At 36.6% G+C, this 21,619-nt stretch overlaps 1 protein-coding gene across 1 annotated transcript in view; it reads right to left on the bottom strand.

The window, feature by feature from the left end:
• COL19A1 (collagen, type XIX, alpha 1) overlaps positions 1–21,619 on the bottom strand; it is a 207,236-nt gene that overhangs the window by 15,977 nt on the left and 169,640 nt on the right. Inside the window, exons 25-37 of the mRNA XM_010003471.1 lie at positions 18,093–18,134; positions 16,927–16,980; positions 16,029–16,082; positions 13,254–13,307; positions 12,301–12,354; positions 10,149–10,193; positions 9,343–9,387; positions 9,102–9,128; positions 4,606–4,650; positions 2,304–2,348; positions 2,134–2,196; positions 542–577; positions 347–391 (exon numbers count right to left, since the gene is read on the bottom strand). Of these exons, the coding sequence (XP_010001773.1) occupies positions 347–391; positions 542–577; positions 2,134–2,196; positions 2,304–2,348; positions 4,606–4,650; positions 9,102–9,128; positions 9,343–9,387; positions 10,149–10,193; positions 12,301–12,354; positions 13,254–13,307; positions 16,029–16,082; positions 16,927–16,980; positions 18,093–18,134 (609 nt within the window). The remainder of the gene's footprint in view (positions 1–346; positions 392–541; positions 578–2,133; positions 2,197–2,303; positions 2,349–4,605; positions 4,651–9,101; positions 9,129–9,342; positions 9,388–10,148; positions 10,194–12,300; positions 12,355–13,253; positions 13,308–16,028; positions 16,083–16,926; positions 16,981–18,092; positions 18,135–21,619) is intronic.

The following is a 21,619-nucleotide window of genomic DNA, read 5'->3' as shown; positions in this document are numbered from 1 at the left end:
AACTGACTTGTTTTATATAAAACATGATTTGTGTTTGTAACACACAGAGATCCCAGGGGTGACAGGACAACCTTTATAGCTTTTGTGAAGTCTGGCAGCATCACAAGAGGATTAGCTACTTGCTACTTTTCAACCTACTGAGGCCAACTATGTTACAAAGTGGTTTTCCTCTCAATGCACAAGCCAATTCAATTCTAATTCCTTAAAGTGGTGTCTTGGACTAGACCTCTTAGCTAAGTAATTTCTTGAAGTTCACAGAGAATTAATGTCTTGGTTTCCCTTGTAAAATATGCACTGATGAGGTGCTCAGTAAAAAGAAAAAAGGTTATTAAAGCAAGGGACTTACACGTTCTCCTTTGGGTCCTCTGTCTCCTGGTCTCCCCACAGCACCCTGAAAAATTGTTTTTGAAAAAAGATAAACACCTAAAGGCTTTGTTGTATATTAATCTGTTAGCAGAACTGAAAGCAACTGCCTAAGATTAACAGCTATGGTATCTGTGAAGAATAAAATAAACTAGTATGCAAAAGCACGTTTTCTTACCGGAGGGCCTGGCAAACCATCTTTTCCATTGATTCCCTATTAAAAAAAAAGAATTAAAAAACTAATTAATAAATATGCTTACGTATATGCATTTTAAAATTACAAAGGGTAAAGCTCAACCTTTAGTGCTGGTATCAGTACATGTTATGAAGCTGCAGAAGCAGCAGTTTGAGTTGCTACAATATAGAAATGCAAATAATCTTGAGACAAGCAAAAACAGAGCTCAAGATAACACTGAACTGCAAGCATATTAAAAATCAGCTAAGAGCAGAGCAAAACAAGTCTTCCAGCATCAAGATGTGTATCATCTTTAATAAGTACACAACTTTAAATGACAAGTTATATAGAAATTCTGCAAATGTGGAATATGACCCTGTACATGCACTTTTCCATCCCCAGCTAGTCATTATACAAACACAGAAAAGATTTCTGATATTCTATGTATTAGCCCTGATGCCTTATTATCCTTCTGCTGAACTTCATAGTAAGTGGCCAGATCTACTCTTTGGTGGTTAGGACTTGTGACATGTCACAGCTCCATCTCCTGGGTTAAGCATATTTCCTTCCCAAAAGAGGGTGGTCTCATTCATACCACCTGCAGGAAACAGTCACAGGCCCATGTTATCCCCAAAACTGGAATGTGGCATTATTCAAGAGTCCTAGTGGGCACGGGCCAAAATAACATCAGAGAGTATGTTAATAAATGCACAATGCCAGGTAATTGCAAGATTCATGTTCTGCCACTGTTTAATTTACTAGGATACATGTAGATTTGCATGTGCAGCAAACGCACTGCTGTTTCACTGAGTAAGAAGAAGGACTTGCATGAGCAAATGTGTCAGGAATATTTCCTTCCTTCTCATACTGTAACATGGAGTTCTGCACTGTTTAGGCACCTTGGGCCAATTTGCTGCTGAGGTTACAGGAATTGTCTTTCCTTTCAAGACAGAAACATAAGGTGGAGATGTGCTGACAAACAGAAATGGTCTGATTCTCATGCTTGTCCCCAGAACACCAAGGTTTGGGGGAGATAATGAATTCTGCACTATCCTAGCTGAACCACTTCTAGAATATAAACCAGCTCACTGGACAGTGCTGACTACACAGCTGTCACACATATTAAAGAGGTCAGAGTAGACATATCCTAAGTGAACAGTAAATGCTTCAGCTGCAGTGTTGCATCACCTGTACACAGCAGAGTCATGAAGTTTATTCAGTCATGAAGCACATGCTTCTTGATCCCACTGAAACTGAGAATCTATTTGTCATCCCATCATTCATAGACTGTTTTGAATGTCTGGGTTAATATTGTCCTTCCGAAAAAATACGAGAGGGCCTTTAAATCAACAGGATCCAGAGGACTATAGTAAGACCTCTAAAGGAAATATCTCAGTAAAAATGAACTATTAAAACGTCACAACACCAGGAATTCTTGACTGCATAGTTATTATTGAGCCCTTTAGCTCTAAGTTTTCTTCATGTTTTACCTAGCCTAGCACAAAGCAAGTTGTAATCTCATTTCTTTTGTGACTTCTGATAAACTAAGACATAATTTTCTAATGAACATACATATTCAGAACAAAAATGCTTACTGGTTTTCCTTGTGGCCCTTCTGGCCCAGGGAAGCCTATATCTCCTATAGGTCCTCTTTCACCCTAAGAAAGAAGAAAATGCACGTATAAATCTGCATGTAGAATCTCACATTCAGTGTTTGAAAAATTTGTGTATTATCATAGAACCCAGAACTCAAATCTGTACTCACTGGTTCCCCTGGTATCCCTGGAGACCCAGGAGGTCCTGGCTTTCCCTGCAAAAAGAGACCATTAAAAATTCAAATTACAAGGAAGCAAAACTTATCTTAGGTAAAAAATAGGAGGATATATATTTGAGTGAAATATTCATATTACTACTCATTAAATGCTTTAAGGGAGGAAAAATAAATATTTTACCAGAATTTAAAAATATTTGTGCCATGCTAATCTGGCTCTTCTGTACAACGTAACTCAATCACTTGGTCTTTTTCTTCCTTTCTGAATGCTGAGATAATGTCTTAATGAGATTCTCTTTTACAAAACTATTATTTTCTTTTTGAGAAGTCACAGTCAAAGTTTATCACTGTATATGTGAAATAAAGATTTTTTTTTTCCTTTTTTTTGAGTGATTTTATTATTGACTCAACACCATCCCTTCTTTGAGCAAGAAATTTGTGTATTTGTATGGGTTGTTGGTTTTTTTTTTAATTGATAGCTATTATTTGGAAACAGCCATACTGATATTATACAATTTCCTTTGATGGTCCTTATCTCATAATTTTTTCATCATTACAGGCAGGAGTGTTTGGGCTGATTTTGGTGGGGGGGTTTTTTGTGTTTTTTTTTTTTTTTTTTGTGTGTGTGTGGCTTGTGTGTTGGTTTTTTTTGGCCATGTTTATTGTCAGAATTCACAATCTTTTCTCATCTTATTATTTAGACAGTGATTTTAATTGCCTGTATTTTCTTAAATGATGCCTTGCTTTTAGCAAATTATCTGAGTCAGCCTCAGACAAGAATCTATAACCCTGAACCTATATTCCTTGGAAATACCCTTTGGCCAGATCCTCAAATAACTTGTACAAGTGAGGGATCTAACACATCAATGCCAGTGACAACTTCAGGAACAAAAGGACTGAGGATTTGAGCTGAGAAAATGCATTGCTGGCAATTCTTGCAGAATCTCAGTCCAAGCTTCCCTGACAATCTCACTCAGCAAAAAGACAAAGCTAAGATGAGATGTTAATATCTCTGAATGGGGAAAAATGGTCCACTAGTCGACCTAGGGAATAATGCCAGCCAAGGAGGACAAATTCTCTTCCAGTAAGATATGTGGATATAGTTAAAAAACTCTTCTCTATTAATTTATTTATTAAAACTGCTTGGCATAAAATGTTACAGCAAATCATTTATTTCAGTGTATTTTATCAGAATTAAATGTAATCAGCAGAATGGAGCTCCATCAGTAATGAAGGGAACTCCTTAAATATTTCATATCCAGCTAGAATAGACAGCAACAAGAATAACATATCCTGTGGGAAATACATAGGGAATGAACAATTGGTGGTCATCCTAACTGGCTACTGCATTATTGATTCACACTGTGAAATATATTTCAGAGCAACAAACTTTGAAACTCTTACATAGGCTATAAAATTCACAGAAACACTTTTCCTCTTAAATGTGCAATTTTACTTTGTTTTAGGAGAACTTAACTAAATTAAGCTATTTAAGCTGATGTTCTCTCTTGGAACTTACAGTAAATAGACTAAATCAGTGGCTAATGGCAATGGGAATGCATAGACACAACTTCTCTTTATTTAATGAAACACATATTTATAATATCAAAACGGCTCCTGAATGGATTGGTAGCTGCCCAAATTTAATAATAAATGTATTTGCATATAAATAACTCCATATTGCCTCCTGAAATATGGATGCACTTTTTTATTAAACTGTGAATGCAATCTAAAGAAAAGTTTTTTTTCATTTCCTTTAGGAACACAAATGAATTATTATAATTTCAATTTATCATTAGTTAGATTTACTTTCATCTACAACAAAGTTTCTGGATGACTTTCAGAAATTTCTCTGAATATCACGTGTAAACAGCTGACAAAGCATTCCTCTAAGGCAAATATTTGATCGACTTGATATGCAGATCCTCATGGATTGCAATAACTAATGTTCATTTTTGATTGTGATAGAAAGATGCTCAGGAATTTGTGCATGCCCAGGAACACAGAAAATGTCTTTATCTAGATTAAATTTCTTAACTAAGCATATGCAGCTTCAAACTCCAGATTTATCATGTAGTTACACCATTCTCTCCCATCATTTTAATAAAAATATGAATCCTCAGTGGTATTAAAGCTCTGATCTCTTTAGGAAAAACACATCACTTCCAAACTTGCTTATAAAGCATTAGCCAGGCACTGGTGTCCCACAGACAGTGGCTGAGATTACAGCTCAGCACTTTGTTTGACCTTTTTTTCAGTTCCTTGTAACAGAGTTTTCTTTCAAGAACATACATACCGGTGTCCCTGCTACTCCTGGTGTGCCAGCTGGTCCATGGTCACCCTGAAGGAAAGGAATTTATACTTAATGGTAAGACTCAAACCAGGAGTTTGTTTGTGGATTCACAGTAAAATCTGAGGAAGGATTATTCAGTGAACTGAAAACGAGGACAGAAGCCAAGCTCTGCTAAATGCAGATACTTAGTTCTGCCACTGACTCATTTTACTGACTTGAGCAAATAACTTAAATCCTTTGTTTGGGTTCTCTTGTATAATGTCATCATTTCCATGCTATTTCTTATACTCTGCTTGAGGCCTTCCTTGAAAAAGGATGGAATATCTTGGACTTCTCTGTAGTTTTCCAAATAATTATAATTTGTGGTCATGACAATTACCAAAATTCACACAGGGTAATTTACTATCATATCTACATCCCCATATTTAAGATGCACCTTTCAAAGGAGTTTTCACCTTCCTACTACCCTGTGATCTACTTTCTGCAAAGCCAGCATCCTCAATGTGCTTGTGCCATGGTCTTTTCTGGGCAAAGTTGCTCCCTTTAGCACATGGCCACCTTCATCTACACTTTAAGCTGAGACAATGACTTTTGTGCTGGACCTGATGAGGTGTGTGCACAAACTCATCTTTCTCTCCTGTGAGGAGTGTATGCCAAAGGGGTTGGATGGAGCTCACCAGTGGTGAAACTTCACAATGAGATTTGCCCTAACCTACTGCTGGTTTAGTCTGTAACACTGCAGTCTACTAGTGTACTGTTTGTTAAAAGTGTAAGAAAAATATCAGGATTCTAGTTCCTATAACCATGTCAGGAAAGCCCCAACACAGTTAAAGCCATAACAGGAAAATATTTTTGTGAGATGAGTTTATGTTACTTCAGGACTGTTTTGCGAAAGCTGTGCCAACACAGCTACAGCCACATTCTGTTGTGCATAAAAGCCCCAGGAGATGTTGGGATTTCTGCTTTCTGTTCTTATACCTAATGCTGATTTTTCTCATTCTCAGGATCTTGTTCAGGTAGTGTAATAATAACACTGGTAATGGCAAATTCTTTACTCCACTATACAAAGTCTAGACAGATGACAAGTTAAATGTCTGACCTTTTGTCCAGAGGAAGAAGCTTGCTTACAGGCCACACTTCAACCCCCCTTGCTCTGGAGGCTAAAAGAAGTCAGTGCAAGTTCACCCCTCAAGTGAGGAACATAATGTGCTCCGTAGGAACACTTGAGCACTGAGGATCTGCAGCAGGGCATGTTGACTGGAGCACTGCACTCTGTCCCAGCTGTTATTCTGCCTCCATAATTTGTATTGTGATGTTTAGCAGCTATGATAGTGCAGCTAGAAATTCCCAGCGCTTCTCTTGCAGCTTTTTTCTTTTGAGGGCTATTCTAGTCCTTTCAGCCATGTGATTCGCAGCATGGCTACACAAACCACTGCATCAGCACAGCTGAAGGAAGGTACATTTCACCCTGAGTACACAAAGTTCTGAAACCAGTTAATTAAATTACCATAAAGTTACAGCCAACACTGTCTGTGGAAGATGGTATTCTGCTACACAAATGTACCTAATAACTTAATTAAAAAGGAGCACACACTATACTGTTGGGACAGGAAGGCTGACTCCAGGATTCTGTTCAATTTTTTGCATCAGAAGTGTGAATTTTTGACCAAATTTAGTTAAGGGAAGGATATTTTTATTTGGGAAAGGGCTAAGCACTCAGCTTGTATATACAATCTGCTCCATTGTTTATTTCCTTTAATACTTGTCCCCAATTTGTCTGATTTTGACACGTAAAATCTCCCTGTGTTTTTTCCTTTTGAAATTAGGCTAGTCCTAAATTCTCATGTAATTCAAATATCTATTGTAGACACCTACCTTGTATCATGTCACTCCCCACTCTATGCACAAATAAGAGTGATGTATGGTGATACTGAGAGAAAAAAAATTCATTTACCTTGCTTTTTGATTAAAAAAAGGTTTCAGTAAACTATTTTTTGTGTAAACTAATTGAATAATCTGTAATTCAAAAAAGCTGAATAAATATTCAATTTTGCAAAAAAAAAAAGAATACTCACTATTCTCAAAGACTTGGGCAAAATCAGTGTTTCCATTGGCAGCATCTTTTCAGATTTTTTTCATTTCTCTGCTGAACTTTTTGTGCTTTGTCATATTTAGAAATGAATATCAAAAGCTTGAAATTCTTTTCTAAGAGTCCTACCTTCTCTCCTGGGAGTCCTTCCAGTCCTGGTAATCCCATTGGTCCTGGGTCTCCCTAATATTATTTTTTTTAAATTAAAAAGGATTGCATAGATTAGAATTTCCATATTTTACATGAGAAATGTTGAACAGCAAGCAACAGCAGATTTTTAACTTGAGATTAGTAAAACAGCTAGCCGGTTACCAGTTGAACAGATTTTCTATACCCTGTTTTAGTGATCTGCAAGTCAAGCTTTTTCCAGAGGCACTGTGTAAACATTTGGATTAATGGTCTTGATTTTGATGAAAAATGTAATTCAGACTCCCATCAAGTGTTCTTGCAAGCCAAGGTCGATTATAAAGCAACTCCAGGTGCTGGAGCCCTGGGTTGTGAACATATGTTGTCAACCAGAGAACCAATCTCCAAGCAATTCTGTGCAGTTTTGCAGACACATCCTTGTTTCAAGAGAGCTCTGTTTCCTAACAGCACTCTGCAGCAAGGGACAGGCAGACTGGGTCCCAGTGTAGGTGTTCAAGTTTTGAAAGAAGACCAGAAAACACCACTTCACTGGAGAAATCAATTCAGTGTGAAGAGTGGGAAGGCCCTTTTAACTGTTGTTTGTTTTCCTTTTGTTGTTGTTTGTTGTTGTTTTGTTGTTGTTGTTGTTTTTGTTTTGTTTTTAAAGAAAGTTGATAGATAATTTAGCACAGAGGTTTTAGTGACAGCCAACAATTCCAGTATTTCAGCAATTCCCAGTTAAATCAAAAGCCACAGCAAATTCTCATTTGGATTTCATGTCTCTGGCAGATCTCACTTTAAACACTTGAACTCTGGGAGATTGTGCTTCTGGAGCAGGAGGTAGATGGTGGTACAGGAAGACATGCTGCTTTTCTGAGAAGAGACATTTCTCAGTAGTCTTGGACTGATACTGAAGAGAAAGACTCAATGATATGGACTCAGAAGAGAAGAATCCTTCCACAGGAGAAGAGATTCATCATCATCTTCTAAATATTGTGGCCTGATGTGTTCAGACCAGGGCAGTTTGTGGCGACGTTGAAACATTCTACCACTTTTATCAGAAGATTCTTCTCATCGATTTCCATTAGCTGACACATGGTACTCAGTCTGATTCAGTCTTACTGCCTGAAGTTCAACAGAGGACACAGTTCTACCACACTGACCATGTGGATGCAACTGTTTTGCTGTTTTACAGTGTTCTAGTGCTGTAACTATCATGATGTAGTTATGTGATATTCCTTAGACTTGAAAATGAAGTACACAAATGCAGTGAAATTTTAACTGATGTGAAAGGACCTATTCAATTTTAAAAACAACATCAATTTAAAATGACATTTGATACAATCATACTTCTTTGGGCTAAAACATCAGTTGTGACATTTTACCATTATCCTCTGGGTATTTTCATTCAGTTTTCAAGATGCAATACCTTTAAGCTTCAACTTTGCCATCTTCTAGGATAGGAACTGTAGTGATAAATTGCAAGCTGATCACAAACTTCTTATAAAAGCAAGACACATCATGTGTCAGGGACTTTGGGGAAAAAGTATTCCCAGTAAGGATTTGGATATACATCCTGCTGGGGGCTAGCACTATGCTAGCCCATGCAACTGCTCAAGATTTTTCCACTAGTTGTCTTGCCTCCTCATAAACTTGAAAGAAAGATGAAGTGAAAAGGACAGAACACAATGCTTAAGGGCAAAAATACCAAAAAGTTAAATAGATCTGCTTCTGAATGTCAAACTGTAGAGTTGAAAGGTGTAAGTGGCTTCCATGATCATCATCTTGCTCACAGAAGCAACTGGATCACACAGTAACTCCCTGTCATGCCATTTCCAAAGGAAACATCAACTTCTAGCTGATACCAGCTGTCATAAGGTAGCACATTGTTGCTTCTCCCTGCACAGTTTCAAATGTAATGTTGAGAACAATGTAATAGCTCTTAAGGTATTTTCTACCCTTATTTCTTATAGGCCTGTACCAAGTAAGGGCTTTACCTCCTGCAGTACACATCCTCTATCCTCAAATATAAACAGGGTCAGCTCAGCAGAGATGAATTCACAAACAGTTACTACTATGTACAGTAATTAATTATATTATCACTTAGAATTATTTATCAGAAATTGCAAAACTGGCAATTAAAAAGGCTTTTTCAGATGTACTGATTCTGCAGGAGGTAAACTACTGCTAAAGAATGTAATGGACTCTTCTCCCCTTGTGACTAGGATCATGTGTTGAACTACTTAGGGAATTCTCTATCATCTCCAAAAAAACCCATACATACCACTGTGCCAGGATCTCCTTTTGGACCCTGCAAAGAATGAAGAAGTGGAAACACATTTAAAAAAAAGAATAATTCCACAAAATCATCCTATTTTTTTTGATTACTGCATTATGAGCATACATTGATAATACATTTTAAATCAGTATTAAGTCCAGCCGCTTACAAAACCTGCATGCAACTAGCCAATCCCTCTGTTACTATGTTAATTATCTATCTGACATTACCTTCTGTCAATACTTACTGGAGGTCCTGGTGGGCCTGGATGACTAGCGACGCTCACACCTCCCTGTAACAGCAAGTTTAAAAGTTGAGTTTGGCCAAAATTAGGTGCTGAGTGAAAGAAAACAACAAACCCAAACCAAACAACAAGAGCAAGAAAACATCAAAGAGAACTACCTGGAGTTTATATAAGCTGCTCATTCCATTCCGTTCATTGTAAGGTGTGCCCTTTAAAACAAAACCCAAGTAAATGTCAGAACTCTTGCCCTGCTCAAGCCCTGTAGCTCAGCAAAGCTGTGGTATCATTTTTGTTCTGGATAAATTTTCCAATTTTTTTCAAAGATTCCAGACATTTCAGTAAGAACCTAGGATACATCCTAATGCAGCTTGGGAATTTTTTATGAAGCCAGATATATGTTTCGATATTTATTATTATTAAAATTCTACATAATTAATTTTGTTAGGTACTATTCTAGTTAATTTATCATCTATTTATCATCCAGTTAATATTACCAGCTCCATGGACTTCCCTCAGGTTCTCTGAGTTGCCTGATCTCAGGCATCCAAGCTGCCTAAATTAACCTTGGAGTCTAAGTTATTGGACTAACTCATTTGACCAAGTTTCTAGGATGGCTTTGGTGACCTGAACTCACTCAGTGATGAATTACAAGAAGAAAAAGGAACACAGAAACCTTCTGTGAAGATGTTTTCTTCTTGCAATATTAATACACACTAGACTGACAGTCAGTTCTTCATATTACATTACATTTTACTGATGGGTATATTGTTCCTAATGTAACATTGAAAATATAAAACGTAATGTCTCACCGGAGGCCCAGGTGGTCCAGGTTTCCCAGGAGAACCTTCACTACCCTAGGTACAGCAAGAGATTCATGTAACTCATTTACTGTAAGTGATGTCCAGATCTATTTCATACCCAAGCTACGATGACCATAATGACAATAAACAAGAGATACAGTAAATATGAGCAGGTAACATTAAGAATAAATTATCCTGCCCAGCTCCTGCTTAAGCTTTAGGGAAATTATTAATCACTATTTTATACTACTTCTTTATTTTGTTAGTTATTTGATGCTTTATATGCAGTAACTTCCTTGTGGCAAATTATTAGTGGTAATCTGGGTTGTCAAACACTTCATATATAACAGAAGAGGAAGGAAAAACTAAATTATTATAAATTTCTAAGCAACTGGCATATAAAAGTTAATATTAATTTCATGCTTTTTATACTATATTGCAAAAAACAGTGCTCAGTTGATCATTCACAGCTCAATATACCAGAGCTAGAGTTTCAGAAGTTCATTTAGTTTATTTACACATACATTGAATAAAAATAAAAATCATTATAAAGAGATATAATGAATATAGTTCTGGTTTTTACTGTAAAATATTCACCTATGGTTACCTGTATCTGCAGTCTGTTCTGATGTGCTTATATTAAAAAACCAAAAAGCTTCTTGAATTTTTGCCTCAGCAGAATGGTTGGGTCTCTGAACAGTGTAGAGTTAAAGGTTTCAGCATCAAATTTCCCAAACAAGATCTTTTAAAAACCTCATCACTATGATTCAGTTAAAATACTGCATAATTTGGAACAAGTATTTTTCAGATTTTTTCACTGAATCAGATCTTATTAAACTTATGTAAATGAGACATAAGGCTGAATATTTAAAATTATTGAGGTGGGAAAAGTCAAGCTAAGTGCTGAAGAGCAAAAATTAGCCCATCAGATATATACAAACATTTGATTGCAACTATGGTAGCATCATTTCCAAATGGTACTGCTAGTGGATAGCAGCCTCTAAATAGTGCTTTGTAGCTCTTCATGGGGAGACAAAATACTATGCTTTAAAAAGCATATTATATGATCACTTCTCAAACATGAGATTGCTTTGAGAAGTGACCATGTAATATCCATTGGATCCTTCCCATGTGAAGGAAGGAGGAGGGAATTACTCTTCCTGCATTTCAGTTTACTTCATCACTCTTCAGCCGTCTGACTTTTGCCCTTTTATTGATGAGACACCAGTTGTAAAGCAGTGGCTTCTCATTCCCACCCAAGTGTGAACTATAAGCACAGAACTAACAGAGACCTGTGTTTTGAATTTGGTTATGTTAAAAGAAAATAAGTCTGGTAATTTTTATGCTATTAGGGTCTACAAGGAGACAGCTCTCAATCAGCTTTTATACTGAAATAATTTCAGAGATTTACAGAACAAATTTTTCTTTCTTATGCATACTGGAGTCAAGGTTCTGCAGAGTATCAGTAAGATCACATACATTGATGACTAATGCTATGACTGGAAAGCTCCAGGTAAAGCTGAAAAAAAACTTCAAAAATGTGTATTCATATACAAAATGTAGAGCTTGTCCCAGAAACTATTTTGCAGCAAACTGAGTTTGTGTCTGCTGTATTGCACTGATCTGACGTGCCCGACAAATGCACTTCACCTCTTAGTTACAATGGATAATGTTGAGCGCCTGATAAAAAGCACATAAAATATTGATTAAAAGGAGTTTTATAACAGTGTAAATTAAAGTAAGCTTACTTATATTTGCAGAATAACTTATAGTAAATAGCTTTCAGTACTTATGAAGCACTTTTAAAGTATGCAATTCCTTTTGACTAACATACTGGTAAAAGAATGAAAAGCAGACCTAGTATTACCTTGTCATATTTTATTTCGTAAACGTATTTTCACTTTCCTAAATTTTATGTCATACTTAGGGTACATTCCTTGCAATTTACATACACCACAAGGACTGTGTTTCAAAATATAAGTCCAGTTGCGTGTCGCTGTTTAGGAAAAGTACTTGTATTAAGACATAAAGACAAATTCATTCAAAAGTGTACATCGAGTTACTGTTTGCACTCTGTGTTATAAAAACCTCCAAAACACAGGAGTGTACCAGGGTTGGAAAAACTTCATAGGTCATTATCCGGACTAAAAAGAAGGAATACCTTTTCGCCTTTTGACCCTGCTGGACCAGGATGCCCAGGTCTTCCTGTGACTCCCTGCACAACACAGTATGGGTTTACATTAGTTAAGATACAAGGAAACACAGTATTTTGCACTGCAACTTAGGTTTTAAAACTTACACGATTTAGAAGGTCATTTAAAACTAATTATTTTTTACCTCCTGGTTTAAATATTTCTATTCTGTTTGATAAAACAGCTGTGTCCCACTGATAAGCCCTTTGAAGGGCAAAAACTTTGTTTGTGGTTGCATTTTCACCTTGGCAGACTAAATGCTCTGACCTTAACTTGCACCTCTCGACATTGCTAAAAAACATGCTTTACTGCTAAAATGCCAATTTACATATTCCAGATTAAATGCCCTAAATGTGTTAGAGTTTTTAAAAGATGGGAAACACTAGTAATGTCAGCAACCTAGGAATGAATAGTGATAAGATTAATTACTAGGATCTCATCCATTATTTAGAAAATAAAACTAAAAAAAAATCTAAGAGGAGTTTTCCCATAAATACTAGTATTTAAAATGGTATTTTTCAGTGACTTTAAATATTGTCAGCTTATTTTCATACTTCTAAAAACTGTGATTACTTGGTTTCAGTGTTAAATGTTTTCAGAATGCCTAGTTGGAGTTATTTTTAGATTATTACAGTAAATTCAGTACAAATGCATAATTAACTGCAAGTTTGCACATCGTAAGACATGTAACCTCACAGAGTCTCCAAACTCAAGTTACATAAACTTTAAGCCCAGACAATGACAGTATTTTCGTTAACAACAACTCACAACAGAGTTTATTTTATTAGAGCCAGTATGGGTAAGATTTTATTATTACTCTCCTAAAAAAGTCAAAAGAAGGGACAAGAAACTGAGAATGTGGAATTTTACTAGATAACCTCTGCAGAGATAGATCAGATCACAAGTGATACCACACACTTACAGATGGTCCACTGGGTCCCGGTACACCAGGCAGTCCAGGAGCACCTTGTAGGCCCTGGAAATTACACATGAAAAAGAACTTATATTTGACATGTCCAGCAGTATTACAACTATATAAAAGTGCATTTTCATCTGAAAAGTTGGCATTATTTTTAGGAATGAAAAAAAGCCTCACTATGCAATTAAGGGTTTATCATTGAACAAGGTTAGAGGCTTGACTTGATACTTGCTTGACTGATAAACAACACCTGTCCTTCAGCCTTTCACACTGTTAGCTTATGTCCTGCATATCTTTGTGTCTTGAGCTGTGCAGATAAGAGCAGGACACCTGGCTTTTCCTTAGGGATTAATTTTCTATTTTCTATCACTAAGAGTTGGGGGTTTTTTTGCTGGTGAGAAGATGTCTTCTCAATGTTACCTGATGCTATCTAAAGGCAATGGTGTGGTCTGATTTATAGATATTACTTTTCTGATAACACAATATGACACTTTTCATAGTATTTAATGACCTACTTTCCACCTCTTATTCTATTTGGTTGCCTGGAAATGGATGGATTCTGGTATTCACTTAGTAAACATCCAGGTGTGCAACTTACTACAGTTGACACAGGCAGGATTTGAGAAAAGACTGCACCTCACTGAAGTCTTTCCTCTGCCACACCAGGCTTAGGCACAATCTTACACATGTGAAAACCAGGTGCTAATGAGAGCTAATTGCTCTCAGCTCCGCCTATAATCCACAAGCAGAAATAAGTCCCTCTCTGCAGTGATCCATTTTATCTGCACAGGGTGCCTGTCCTATGACAGGAGGAATCATCTCAGAAAAGGTGTATTTCTCATGTTAAATGCAGTGTTTAAACAAGTGTGGCTAAGGGGGGAGTCAGGAAAACCACAGAGGTCAAGAGCCCTGAAATAGGAAAAACTTCAGACAGGAATAAATCAAGAAACATGTGGAGATGAAGACATATTGATTTCCCCTTCTTGCTGCTGCACACAGAGGACATTGATCCACCTCTGCAGTGTCTCAGTGTCAAATCCAACTGCTAATGTGCTCTCTGCTCATTGTGGATTACTTTACTCTGATGGTATACTCACCTTGAAAATTAAAGTGAAGCCAAAGGAAGGTTTTCTGTAATTCTTATTACTGATGTTAGAAAAACCCTCTCCTGAACAAAATGAATGTTTTAAAAAGGAAGAGCTAAGCTTCAACAAAGATTAAAGGGCTATTTGAAAGCACATGGAAGTTAATGAGCCTATTTCAAAGAGCTTCAGGTGGGCTTCTTAATATCTCTTCCCATCTCCATGCCAACCAAGTAATAAAAATTATGCTAAACACTGAATATATCAGAGCTAAGGCAGCTAACCAGCTATCACACAGTGAAGAAGTATGTGAATAGCTAACTTCCTAACACAGCACAGAACCCTACTGAATCAATTAAAAAAAAATTAGAATTGATTTACTCTGGAGTCCTTTAAAAAAAATGTAACTGCCAGTTATAATCTTGCCTATCCCTTACTAACTTCCTAATTGTCTCTAATATCTCACTTGATTCTCAGCAGTTAAATAGTTTATGAATTGTCAAAACTGTTTTGCTAGTGCCTCAGACTGCTAAGGTTGAATCATAGATGTTCTAAATCCAACCACAGGAGGTACTTGCTTTTAAGAAGCAAAGACATAATGAGCTCCACAGATGATCTGTGCAAAAACAGGAAAAATAAGGATGATAGTTAAGTCTGACAATCTGTTAAATTCTGGGACAAAACAGGAATACTTATCTAATGTTTTTGCTGTTTTTATTTTTTTCTTCATGTAAATGTTTACTTTTGGAAGGCAAAGATCCTGATGAACACAGATTATTTTGAAAATTATTCTCATTTTACTATTGTTATAAATTTTTATTATGTTATGGCCTTAGTACCAAAGAACGTTCATAATGAACTATAAACCCCTCAATCAATAAGCTTTAAAATCCTGTAACATTTCCCAGGTGAAGTATTTTGGAATTTCGAAGTGTTCACCAAATATTTTGCAACAGACTACTTATTTTAACTCCTTCAGCTGACTAAGGTCAATAGGAAATTTGTCTGTTTACTCAGATCCATTGGTTTAATAGCTTCTGCTTTGGTGATTCTTTGTTTCTTCTGACAGAGATTGCTCTTGAGCTGTTAATTGCAAAAATCTAAAATTAAATTTAAAATTAAAGCTATAATGACTATTTTGGATTCATAACCACAAGTCACATGACTCTTTTTACTTCTTCACAATGACATAAAAATAACTCTAAGAATACAGTATTTGATGCAAAATATTGTAAGTATTTTAAATTTAGTCTCTTCAAACATTTTCCAGTTTCCACTTTATAGTAATTGCTGCTATGACTGTTCTCATCAGAGTATTTGCCTATTTTGAAAGTTAGTTCTAAAGTGGAACACAATGAAAGCAAATACTTCATAAAATATGAAGCATTTTCTGAAAGTATTTGGCATTTGCCTACTTACTATTCTATCATATACTCTCAAAAATTAGTATTTAAATGTATGTGAGGCTTTAAAACATATAAATGAGCAAAAATTCTCTGGCAAAAATTAGATAGATATTGTTTGAGTAATATCATTTAATCTTGTTGGAAATTCAGAACTGAGGGCTATTTACAGCAATACATTATTATGTCAGCAGTTTTAAAGAACTGAATAACATTCTGTGGATTTAATTCTCAATCTAGATTTTTGAGGTTCAGATAAGAAAACAACTGCTATAGAAATGAAGTAATTTTACCTCATCACCTTTCTCTCCACTCAGCCCAGGAAATCCACGTTCACCTTTGCTTCCCTATGAAAATGCAACATTCAAACAAACACTTTCTATTAGAGAACAATGAATTCTATGCTCTGTAGGGCACTGTATGACCCACATCCAACATATGCTAGCATGAAGCTCTTACAGCAATAGTGCATGACAGAGAAAAAAAGGTGTCATTGCTACCTGAAGGCTTTAAAATGTGCCTCCAGTCAAGGGGAAAGGAAATGAGTGGCTTTTACCTAGCAGGATAACTAGCCAATAGGCCTGATGGAGATGTTATTAATACCAACCAGCTTAAATGCTTGTCCAAATGGAGAAAGTATACTTTCTTGGAATTATACTCAACTATAGGGGATATCTGTATGCCAAACCATGTGGCATTTGATCCAGTTACAGTGAAGGAGAGGTTTGATGGCCATCTGTGAAACTCAAGTCTCAGAGAAATGGCTGCATTACTCCCGTGGGAAAAAGATGCAGAGGTACAGGGCAGTCCAGCTGCTGCCTAGTTGAGGGAGATTGGGGAAGTTTCCTCCCTCACCACAGGATTCTTGTGTGACTGACTCACAGCAAGGAGCCCAAAGGTGCAATTCATTCCTAGACAGTCAAATCTGAGCTAGCTTTAACGGATGTGAGACATGTAAGAACTATCCCGGCCTGGGACTCAGCTCAGGCTATTCTGCTCATTTTCCTGAGAGGAAAGGCAAACTGACACAGGAAGAGGGCTGAGCCATAGAGATTGTTCGGAGCTTTAAACTGTTCAGATGCTACAGGGGTGGGGATCAGACAAAAAAGTTCAGACTGTCAGAGGTAAGAGTCTGGCCTTTTAGTATTAACAAGCAAGAAAGCAATGTCAACTACTCTCTTCAAAACTTACCTTTGGCCCTTCTCTACCAGGGATTCCTGGAGGACCTCTTATGCCCGGATCACCCTGAGGAACAGACACAAAGTAAAGTGATAAATAACCATTTTGTGGCACAGGCAGAAGGTCTGGTCCATGTAGACCACTTCCTTCCTGCCTTTGTAACCATTCCTTCATTTTGCCCCAAAGCCTTCTCCGTAGTCCCTTTTTTCTTCTACAAAAAATAGTGTTCAGAGAGCCTTCCTTGTTTCCCTCCCTGTCTTTCACGCAGTCAAACCATGCTAACAAATTTTTTTGCTTCATTTTGAGAGGACTCACAAATGCCCTCATTTTGGTTAGTCCCAGACACACCCATGTTTAGGTTTGAGCAAACCAACTTCCTTTCAAGGATGAGGCAGAGATGGATGCTACTTGTTATTCTCACCAGCTTCAAATTTACATTTGATGATTCCTGCTTTTTTGAGAGAAGCATTTTTCAGCTAAATTACAATCTGATAGAGGTACTAACCACAAAATACAGAAAAATGAAGAATGAAGCATAAAGAATCAGTGAGAACCAGAGAAAACTGAGAAAGAGGTAGAAGACCATGTACAGAAGAAAGAAAATACAATTACAAATACAAAGAGGCGGGGAAAAGCCCTAAGACAGACTTAAAGGAAATCAGATTTGGGAATGAAAAAGTCAATAAACCTTAAGTGCATGTATTAAGAAAGAACAGTAGAATAGGATAATCTATCCTCAGAAACAATGAGTGCTTCTCATATAGAAATCCTCTTGAGTATACTTTTCATTTTGGAATATGGCAGATTTTATTATTTCTCAAAACACTACCTTAAAAATTCTAGATTATTTCCTCCTTTTGGGGTATTACCAATATTGATGCTACCAAGTAGAGTAAAGAGTGGAGTATACTTCCAAGAATTCATACTGTGGACTGGATGCACTGAACATGCACTCGCTGCCTACCTCACATTCTGTTCAAACACTGCTTTGCAAAACTCCTGTAAAATACATTTCTTGAGTATTTACCCCCTCAAACAAAAAATCAACAAGAATCTCAAAAGTGTTTTGCGCTAACCAAGTAGGTCAGAATTGAACCTATAGAAACTTTCAAGTGCACGTTTTGGTTTAAAAAGCCTGCTTTTTGTAATAATGATATTTAATCTTTAAAAATGTTTACCTTCAGTATAGCTCCCATGTCTCCCACCAGTGGCAGTGCAATCTGAAATTGAAAAAGGCAGCTGCAGTTCATGTCTTACATATCACTACTGATTCTGATGGGCTTGCTTTGCTTCTAAAGTTTACATGGTTAAACACATGGCTGATCACATATATATTGGTTGAAGCTATTTTTTAAATGAAAACTGAAAAGAAAAATCAGGGTTTCAAATATAGTTAAATATTGCTGTCTCTCTAACCAAACAATGTCATTATTTGTTACAGTTTCAAAGAAGTTCCTTAAACCACAAAAACTGCAGAGCTCCAGAACACAGTACAGTTCAATTTAAAATAATAGTAATATATGGTTGGTTTTGTAGCATACGTGCAACAACTTGTCCCTACTGGGAATCCCCACAAACTATTCTCACCTGGTTATCTTCAATTGTTTTCCTTCTGGTTTCTCCTAGGCTTTGACTTCTACTCTGTGAACTGTAGCACAAATTGTGGAGATGCCAAAGCTAACTTCAATGAACTAGCTCAGATACTGGAAATACTCCAGCTAGAACAAATTAAGCAACATATGCTGTATTTTGTCCTGCCTTTAAACATTAAGAATTAGTGCAAAACTCCGTGGTACCACTGCTAAATTGCTACCAATACTAAAGGAAACCCATTTAAAGCTCAATCAATATGTTTACACTACACTGCAATATAGATAGGTTTTCCAAGTGCTGTTATTAAACTTATATATAAAAACTCCCTGTAAAACCTGATTGAAGAGGTTATCATCAGCTTCGCTCACAAATAAACTCTTCAATTACTAATGCTTATTTCTTTTTGCAATTTCTGTAGCATAAATAACCCGGAGCCTGCTATAAAATCAGACACATTCAAAAATTAGTTTTTTTCAGTCTGTTTCAATCATTTCCATCTTTAAGAAGGAAAATAAAATGTAAGCACTTCCATAGCATATTAGAAAAACTGTTGGTTGGTAGCAATGGGTGTCAAACACCATCTTGAGAACAACTAACTGCAAGTGTAAATGGGAGCACACCATTCACAGTGTAGCCTCACCACTTTTGAAAGCAGATTGAGAAGTTTTCTAGGGTGAGAGTCACCAAACACAATTTAAGGACAAAACTATGTAACCTACAAAGTCCGTCCTCTGTTCAGAGGTAAACTGTGCTTAGACAATGCTCTTAAAAACCTGTAACAAACCTTAGAAACAACCACATTCCTAGATGGCCTGATTTTTCATCCTTCACCTCCTGACAAAATTTTACAGATAGCCAGGCTATTACCATGTCATATGTTGGTCTACACAAGTCTGTTGGTCTGCTGGACTACACAAGTGTCATCTCCTCAGTCTCTCATCTAATGTTCACATTTTAGTTGCAATATCATTTTATGGTTCAGGCCTCCAAATCCTCAGTGTGAAAGGGTCCTGAAACCCAGCTGCAAGGACACATCACATATGAGAACAAGCCTACTGCATTTGTGGCATACAGTGTTCTGCACCTACAGAATGTCCAGCCTAACTGAGCATGTACTGCAGAGCCACAGCTACATATGCTGAACTCTGTGTAAGTGTATGATTGATGCTGGGCTTTTGAAAATATTAAAAAGACCCTAACTCTCCACACTCACCCTTGCTCGCTGCACCTTCCTTTAAAATGTTCTCTCCAAAGAACAGGCATTTCAAGAGAGCAAAAGACCTTAATTCTCCTATTAGTAAGCGTAAAGCTTACTCAGATTTGTCTGCTTAATAGTGGCATCTGATTTTTTATTTACATTCAGCTTAAAGTGCACTGTGACTTCCAGACTGTCACACTTATGGACTTTATTTTTCTTTTTAAGCACTTGATGTTCATCTGCCTTGAGTTTAATCTTGTTGACTTCAGACTGTCTCCAAATTTTAGTTTTTGACTGTATCTTCAAAAAGCTTTCCCGGTCCAGTTGCAGTTTGTAACTACTTATGCTAATCAAACTAAATCACTGACAGAATTAGGCATGGGACAGATCAAGTCTAAGAGTAGTCTTCTGATAGACACTCATATCCATAGTTTCTGATAAGCATTAATTATATGGAAATTACTTCAAGAGCTCTCCTTGTGTGCCTATATAAACTCACAATCTCATAGTTTTATTGAAGCCAAATATACATAATATGACTGTTTCCCTGCCTTTCCCATCAAAGTTTATCTTTCGAAGCTGGAAATCTGATTTTTTCCACAACTGGTTCTTAACAAAATAATATATCTTGTGTTTCCACTTTAGCATTCATATCTCTGGTACTTAGAAATAAATTAAAAAAATAATGTTTGCTATCTTTCTTGCACGCTTTTTTTTTTTTTTTTTTTAAGTGACCTATTATACTCTGATTCCTCTTGTGTTCATCTATTACGAAGATATGTTATCCTTGAGCATCTCATCCTTGTTCAAAAGTCTCACCTTTTTCTAGGTACTGAGAGGTAACTGTTAACCTTTAGACTGTTTATGCTCATTCTGTGGGCTAATTACACCAAACCTCCTCATTTTGTCTAAAACCTCTTAAAACTAATTATTTTTTTCTATTAAGATAATCAAAATTAATTTTATGTATTCTCTGAAAAGCAATTTTTTACAGTGGACAGTGACAACCCACTGAAATATTCAACTTTCTCTCTTGATTATTAAATAAACTTTACAAGGCTTTCAAATAATTGTATTCACAGTGTCTTTTCCTTGTTTTTATGTCTATTATTACTGAAACTAATTTAATATCTCAGTCTTTCTGATGTCAGTTCTATCTTCATATTCAATGCCAGTGATAGACTTGCTTTCTACATGCTGATTTTAGGCTTTTCAGAAGCTATTGATACTTGTGTCTCTTAAAGCACTAGACCAGTTTGCTAATGCAGGAAACTGGAAACAGACTGATCAGAATCATCATTCTGCAATCAACAGCTAGCTGATTCCCAGGCTCTTCTCTGGAGAAAGCTAACAATTCCCTCTGGGCTTGTCTTTGTGGGATTGTGGGAGCAGTTTTTCCCTTGATAAGCTCCTTGTTTTCAATCCTCAGGCTTAGACTGCTGAGCTCCTGTAACATCAAATGTTTAATTGAAATCATGATATATTTTACTGTCTAATACAACTGAAAGCATGATATGTTTTACTGCCTAACACATTCCTGCAGCAGGTCTGGAGCATTTCCCATCTCTTCACAGGCTACCAGCAGTCTGCAGACTAGTTTGGGAAGCTCTGTCTTAGATTTGCATTGCTGGACACTTTGAGATGGAACTCAGTAGTAAGACATGAAGGAAGTCTCTGGATCTGAGAAATCTCTATGATGGTCAGGTATGTGAAGAATTGCTAGTTTAAGAGATGAACAGACTGAGACCACTGAGATACTCACTCAGAAAAAAAGGCCAAATTCATGCCTTGACAAGGAGCAGAGATTTTGCTAAAGGACAGAACACAGATAAAATGTTGGGTTTTTAATTTGTATTTCCTTTGTTTTGATGTGTCTTAAATAAACACTACAATAACTGCATCTCACTTATTTTA

This window comes from Chaetura pelagica, unplaced genomic scaffold (assembly GCF_000747805.2).
Source record: "Chaetura pelagica isolate M959 unplaced genomic scaffold, ChaPel_1.0 scaffold150, whole genome shotgun sequence".
NCBI lineage: Eukaryota > Metazoa > Chordata > Aves > Apodiformes > Apodidae > Chaetura > Chaetura pelagica.
This window is presented reverse-complemented; position numbering and strand designations above follow the sequence as displayed.